Below are 8,157 nucleotides of genomic sequence, written 5' to 3' on the forward strand. Positions count from 1 at the left end.
TTATTCTGCTTTGAGATGGACTCTGATTTTGATGCAAGACCTGATGACTCCGGATGACAAACCCTGCTGAATCGGACTCAACCAATTTCACTTAATTTGACCTTTAAAATATGGTTAAGCCCAATTAGGTGTGACCTGGCTCAATTACCTGCAATTGACATAAAACATATCAGGTTCTTATATTTATTTAGTTAATTATTATACCAATTTCATCAAAATCATTAAAAACTAATAATAATAATTACTATAAAAAATACAATACATCAGACCCTTCTTCCAACGCCTCGCTGGCATCAGCTTGGACGTAGCTTCCCTCATTGAATCCATTGCCTTAAGCCTCGGAGACTTCCTCGGCTCACCAGCTCCATGTCCTCTCCAGCAGCGTCTTCCTTGGCAAGTGGAACACTATCATCAAACTCATCGACTCCAGGGTCTCCACCGTCAACTTTAACTTCACCACAAGCACCCTTGATGGGCCCAGCCTCATCCTCAGTGCAAAAATTCATACTTGGATCTAGTAGCTCGACGGCATCAGAAAAGGTGCTTCCACCCTCCAAGGAATTTGGTTGTCTCTCTTCAACCAGTTTAGTTTACTCTAAGATTTGCTTCGTGGGGGAGGCTGACAAAAAGGCCACTGCCACTGGAACATGGGCCCCACAATCAGATCGCTGGTCAACAGAGCCATAGGGCACCAATTGGTGGCACCTGCGCAAGTTCTCTTGGGCTAGTGGATCAGATTGGTTACCCATTTCGCAGGCCATATCTTGCACCATCAATCACCCTTGACCCATAAGAAAAGAGCCCCAAGGTCTCAGATAGCTGCTGCTTGGATGGAGAAACGACTCGTTGCATATCGCTAGAGTGGAAGGATTAAGATCAGCTTTCTAACTACCGCCAGATCTCCGGCACCATTCATTGTTCCTGACATCTCCGACACGTAAAGGAACCTCGGCCTTCCGTTTTGACTCCCAAAGTTCCGCATCAATTGATGCATGCTTTCTTCCATCACTAGGTCTGCACTTGCCAGAAGGACATAATAATGTTGTTAACATAATTGATGCACATTGAAACCACAACATAATTAATATATGTCAGCTGTACGGGAAGTGGAGGGGATATCAACACACATTAGAGCTGCATGGAATTATAATCTAGCAACAAATTGATTTTGGTAATTATTAGTCACACGTATTAAACGTATCATTGCAGCAAACTAATCTTCATGATATCGCTCATTAAAATACAATTTCAGGGACAAGAAGCACAAACATGCAAGCTATGTTCAAAATAAAATTCCCTTCTATCGGTGATTCAATTAAGAACAACCAACAATTTTCTTTTCTTTTTAACAAATCTCTGCGAAAGCATGCATCCTCTCGTTCAAACACTGACCATTGAAACTAAGTAGATTTACTTGATCCATACATCAACATCACAAACAGGCACACTGTGTTCCTTTTTTCATAGCACTAGTTTCCATCATGGAAGCCTCAGAAAGAACTGACACTTTGTTTCCTTTTAGCATCAAGACATCATTCCCTCCATTCCTTCTTGCTTCATCCAACTCCAAGGCCTTCCTTGAGACCACTCCATAGATTTCTTCTAAGATACTTAGGAAAGCACTCTCCACATTTTCCCCACTAAGTGCGGATGCCTCTGAAAAGAAGAGTCCTTGTTCCTCAGCAAATTCCACGGCATCTTCAGTAGAGACAGCCCTTCGACCAGCGAGGTCGGCTTTGTTTCCTATTAGCATGACAACAATGGAATTGTCAGCATGGGCTCGTAGTTCCTCAACCCACCTCGCAACATGATCAAATGTCTGCCTGTTGGTGATGTCATAAACTAACATTGCACCAAGGCTCCTCTGTAGTAAGCACTAGTGACTGCTCTGTACCTGCATTGAGGAGAGAGGAGGTAATCACATAGATGCAATGTGATGTGTTATTCTTCTAAAATATTCTTAGTTTTTGTGAAGTAGAGCTGGAGATTTCAAACAAAAGGAGCAAGATGTTTAATGTTAGGTTTCTAACCATGCCAACCAGTAAGTTGAAGGAAAAGTAAACCACTACTCGAGAAGAAGCAAGAATTGCAAGTTAAGATAGGAACCTGAACTGAAGTGAATCCACAAATTAGACTACTATTGACACTAGTATCTTTCTTGTGTTAAATTAATGGAATACTTAAAGAATTTCTTGAAAAAAGATGAAAAAAAATGTTGCAGTGGGTATCACAACTAGGGTTGGGCCGCTCGATTGGTCTTTCTCAGTCTATTTATCTAATTTACCTGTCCAGCTTGATAACCAAGTGGATTAGCAGGCTTTTAGCTGCCAACCGTACAACACAGTCCAGAAATTCTTCTATTGGCAGACAGAATCATTTAGTTAGATATCAAGAATTGTACAATATATCAATCATAATGTCCAAACCATGCTTCATAAGTATATGTAAGCAGGCCTGATCCGGTTGATTATTAATGTAATCATCTAATCACTTACCCAAGATATAAATAAATAAATGGACAAAACCACCTTATTGGTTTGGTATCAGTAGGCTTTACTAGATCAGATAAAGTCTACGAAATCTGACTTGCAAAACCAATGAGTGCAACCCCACAGTAGCTTTTATCACCAAACAGTGTTATGCTGGTTCTGATATATGAAAGTTGTCTGTTTATCTTCCATGTTCTTCAATCTGAATTCTGCCCTGAAGTATTATCTTCTGCATTGGTCTGTTGCTGCCACTGTTTTGCCCTTTAAATTCTCAACTTAGACTACAGACAATCTGTATTTTTTCTCTAAGGCACCTTCTGTTGCCTGGCTCTTGTAAATAATATTCTGTCCATTACTCTCTTTCAATAATAAAAAATGGGCTGGCATCTTGCCTCCCCTCCCATCAAAAAAAAAAAAAAAAAGACACCAAAATTCAAGGGTAATTACTGACTAGAAACACTTGGTGAGATATTACAATACTTCAGTCTATGGAAATCACTTAAATCTACCATGCTAAATAACATTTAGAAGCCCCTCATGTCAATAGAATGTGACTTGCAACGAACTGGCAATAGTTAGTGACACTTAAGACCCTTTGTTCTCTAGCCACCGAAGTGGCGAGCATAATCAATGACCCGCAATAATTAGTTAGATCAGAAATATTTTACCATTCTCCACAGAAATCACTGAAGTAATAATGCTTCCCTCCATAACACTGAGGATAGATAACAGGCCCTGGCTGGCTTAAGACTCTTCAGTCTGGCCTAGATTATGCAAAAGAAGACTGCAACATACTTGATATTTCAGGCTCAAATTGTAGTCAGACCTAGCTTGGACCAACCTTGGCATACATTTTACTTATTTTATATATGTTGTATATTTTATATTTGTTTCATCTGATATACTAATCTCTTTTGACATGAAAATATCCATCCTCCAACTAAATTGGATTCACATCATATATTTCATTCAGCTTGAGTGTGGCAATAGTGACTTCAGCTATTGTTTTCAAACTTCACGAAACCAAAAAAAGAGGTGTGGATTTCACAGGTAATGATGGTGAAAGCCGGCAGATATGTGTTTGGGGCACTTCCCAAAAGACTCGTTTATACAGACATTCTCATACCAAGTATGCGGACTAAGATTTAACTTGATCTATCTGTTTGATAAGTTTGCTATAGTTGTCTTAGAGATAATTTAGCATCCTATACTTTTAGCAGAAAAATATGAATTTAGCTTTTTAACTAGCATGTTTGATATTACTAAAATTACGAGATGAAAAAACCTCCGTTTTCTGATCAAGCCATAACTTGCTTTCTCTCCATGTCATCAATGGCTATCTCCTATAAATATCTCAAATAGCAATGGTGGCACAAGGGAAAGAACATAAGGTACATAATGGGGCTTGCATATTGTCCTTCTTGGGCAGTCTTTTTTTCTATACATATTGAAATGAGGATAAGTAAAACCCAGCTGGTTACTAAAGTGAGAGTAAGATTTAAGCTTTTTGTGTGAAGAAATTTTACCAACTCAAGCAATTGGCCGGTTCTCAATTTATGTTAGGATAAGCACATGCCCAATTGATTTGGCTTGTGTTCCATTTTATCTATTACCAGAAATTTCACACATCAACTTAGAGGGATACAGTTAGCTAATTATCTGGACATCCACCTATCACTGAAAAGGGTCCATTTCATGGTCCTATCAACTCAATAGAGAAATTATTAGCTTTAACAAATATATGTATCTTTTTTAAAGCTGTCCACCCAGCATTAGAGACGAAGATGGTGATAAGAGCAACGTCCATTGATTTTGCCTTTAGTTTCCACCAAACACACTAAAGATGAGGATGACAACATTTACAAAGTGAACCTTTTAGTTATTTATATATTTTCAAGTTTCAGATTATTCTCCTACGGTTTAAATCTCAGTAAAACAGGGATATCCCGGCCATCTTATTCTATTTATGTGAGAATAATTTAGGAGAGGGTGGAACTCCAAAAGCCATCCACACAAGCTTAGAAGGGGGGAAAGAAAAAAGAAAAGAAAAGAAAAGAAAGAAGGGAAGAAGAAAAAGAAAGGAAACAATATTTTAAAAAAATTAAAAAAGTAAGAAAAGAAAAAAAGAGAAAAAGATTGAGGGTGGGTATCTACTAGAATGCTCAACCAGGATGGCAATCAAACTATGTCGGATAACGGGACATGCTATTCTATTAAAAGAAATAAGAATCTGCTGTCCAATGAAATTTAGAATCTTTTCTTTTCAGAGTCTCCCATTATTCCTAACGCAAGTCCCATTCGGTAAGAAGACAGAGCACGAGTGGACACGATGTCCTGTAGTTGGAAATTAGTTTCGGTGCAGTCGTCCTTATCCGACACCACAGTGCTATGGCTCAAAGCCAAGAAAGAGGATCCAATATTGATGGACAACGATGTACAATAAAGTATCCAATATTGTGCACCGTGTTTCTCGCTAAAGCCTTCCTTTTTTTTCAATGAACAGCGACTGGCAGTTCACTTGCCCCATCCTGAAGCGAGTGGAATCACACCACCCATAATAAAGTGGTGTAAAGCTGTCCATCATCCAAATTAACTCAATACCAAACACCACAACTATCATCAGCTAAAGAAGAAAAAATCTTCTAATCTATCTTAACTTCAATAATTACTCAAACTTTCAAGTTAAGAACACCTCTTAAGACATTATAATTCTAACTAATACATCAAAAAAGTTCAAACTTTAGAGATGCATGAGATTTAGATCATAACCAGTAAGAAAATCATCAATCTAAATCATTAAGAATACTACCTTTGTTTCGATATATTTTCAGATTAAGAATCATGAAGATCGCTGGTCCAACAACAATAACAACAACAAAGAAAAGAAAAGAAAAAGAAGGGATTTTGGGAGGAGAGAATGGTTGTACCTCTCTTGGCCGGCAGTATCCCAAATTTGGGCCTTGATGCGCTTGTGGTTGAGCGTTATGGTGCGAGTTTGGAACTCGACACCAATGGTGGACTTGGAGTCGAAGCAGAACTCATCCTTGGTGAACCTCCCCAGCAGCTGTGTCTTCCCCACGGCCGAGTCCCCCACCACCACTATCTTGAACACATAGTCTATCTCCGCTGCTCTTTCGGCTTCCCAATCCTCCTCCTCCCTCCCCATCATCTCTTCTTCTACTCTCTTCTCCTCTGCTTGCATTTATATGTGTGCTTGTATCAACCTAAGGAGAACATAGAAGGCTAGAGTGGTTTGTATTAATTTATATATATCTATGCAGTTGTTGAGGCAGCAAGGAGAGGTATATATAGGTGTTAAAAGAGAGAAACAACAGCCCGGGATTAGGTGGATTCTATTGATTGTGGTGTTTGCTTTTGGAGAGAGGAGACGTTTTTTATGGAGCATGCCTCGTCAAAGGCCCCGACGCTTGCTTTCATGTTATTTAAGAAAGAATCATGATGGTGCATGGACTCAAACAGGAGCATAGCATAAGTGAAATCCCAGGTCTTGTGAGAATGGGACAGCTGGTCTCGGCCATAGGCGGTGGCCATGACTTCTGCCCCTTGTTGCCCTTGGATGTTTCTTTCGAGATCAGTTTAAGGGAAAAGATGGGACCGAATTATTGTAGGATGTTGGGTTAAATCTGGTGCTTATGGGACCATCGATCATCAAATGTCCATCACTGAACATGAATTGGTATGCATTAGGTATTCATGATGTATACAGTGCAAAATATCTTGCATTCCGTGTTTCCTGATGTATAACTTGTGGTTAGTGCAATTAATTACGGAAGAAAAGTAAACCGGATAATATCTATCTGCATTCATTTTTCTATCGAAATCTATTTAGATATAAATAAAAATTTAAGCATCTTACTAATATCTGTAATTGTATAGTATCTATCGAAAAAAAGATATGGATATAAATAGACAACTCCTCAATCCATATCTAAATATCTATTTTTATTTGAAACTTTATTTAATTTTGTATAGCATTCATGAATTTTTAAGAAAATAAATGACCATATCAACATACTATGAATTTGATTTACCTTCAACATAATGATAACTTTAATTTTATGACCGTAAAGTTTAAATATTCAACTTCTATCAATATAATATTCATATTTTTAATATCTAATTTTTATTTGTATCTATTTAAAATAAATATTGATATAAATTTTTATACCCGACTAACATTTATATATGCAACTGTATTCACTGAGTAAAACAAATATAGATATGGATGTACCGATATCTAATCTACTTTCGGTCCTACAACTAACATTAAACCAACACAGTGCCACTATATATGACTTAAGACCAGCCTTGTTTCATAGAGGATGGTGGGATGTCAAATACTAAGAATAAATCACTAAAATGCTATCCTCATTGAGACAGCGATGCCATGCTATTGATTCCAATTTGCCATGTGATTGATTCCAATTTGCCAAAGTGTATTGATTCTTCACTTGTTACAATAATGCAATAATGCTATCTAATCTGATCATATGTCTGCTTATTTTTCAACAAAAAGGTTAGTTAACAAAACTAAAATATGAAATTATTTAATAGTGATTTTTGCATTCATATTACATGGTTGACCATGATCAGTTAGATAACCTTCTCTGAATTCAGAAAATATAGCAAATCCATGCTTATTGAACCTAATCTATTGTACAGAGTGGACCTCGCTAAATAGTCTTCTTTCTTTAGTGTCTCCACCCACAGTACATAAGATCCTTATCAAAAAAAACACCACTGTACGTAAGATTTTAGAATAGGAAAGGAAACCTGGTTCGGTCAGGAGTACTGTTTTTTTTCTCCTTTGGTGAAACGCTGTCAAATCAATAGATATGTTTGGATGCACAAATTAGAAACCAACATACCTACCCAGCATTTGCATCAAAAAAAAAAAAAAAACATACCTACCCAGCATTAAGTTAAAGATTCAAGATCGTAATATATGGAGAATGGGATGGGGACCACCAAAAAAAACTTTTAATGTTCCTCTCTCTAGTTTTGATATAGATCAAACATGAAGCCTTGCAATCTGTTAATAAAAAATTGCACAATATCTTTGAGGCTTTAGCCCCTATTGGCACCGACAAAGCACGGAGGAAAAAAAAAAAAAAAGAAGAGAGCCGAAGTGCTGGAGATATGGTACAAATCCAGCCTGCAGCTTTCACTCAATTCTGTTGCTGCTACAGGGTGTACTGCCCCTTGGGAGAAAATATTAGTAAGAATCATTCTAGAATATAGGCAAACCTATAAAAATTCCACACTTCAGCCATTTCTAATTCTCCATTAAATTGTAATCATGATTTATTTTCTACTAAATCATGATTAACCATGGTCAGTATTTAATGAATAATCAGGAATGGTTGACGTGTGGATATTTTATAGATTTGTCTACATCATGTAGTAAATGATTCTATCTAATAATTTCTCGCTAGAAAAATACTGTTGATCCATGCACAAAAATACCGATCAAATGATGCCAATGCTCTGAGGCTGTTGATAGGGAATGATAAAACCAGAGCCAGTTTGTGTACGCAATCTGTTTGCAAACCAATCCAAACAAAACAAGGCAGCCTACATTCTTACCCATCTTCTAAGGCAGCTCAACCATTGGACAGCCATTATTAGTTTTGTATATTTGTTTCCT

The 8,157-nt window shown here is 37.4% G+C and overlaps 1 protein-coding gene across 1 annotated transcript; it reads right to left on the reverse strand.

The window, feature by feature from the left end:
• Positions 1-1,279: 1,279 nt before the first annotated feature.
• Positions 1,280-5,906, reverse strand: LOC140854685 (ras-related protein RABA3-like). The gene is given in 3 exon segments (XM_073250717.1): positions 1,280-1,857; positions 1,860-1,894; positions 5,417-5,906. Coding segments are annotated over 3 exon segments (735 nt in total). The 5' UTR covers positions 5,692-5,906; the 3' UTR covers positions 1,280-1,432.
• Between the last annotated feature and the right edge of the window lie 2,251 nt (positions 5,907-8,157).

This window comes from Elaeis guineensis, chromosome 1, assembly GCF_000442705.2.
Source record: "Elaeis guineensis isolate ETL-2024a chromosome 1, EG11, whole genome shotgun sequence".
NCBI classification, from domain to species: domain Eukaryota; kingdom Viridiplantae; phylum Streptophyta; class Magnoliopsida; order Arecales; family Arecaceae; genus Elaeis; species Elaeis guineensis.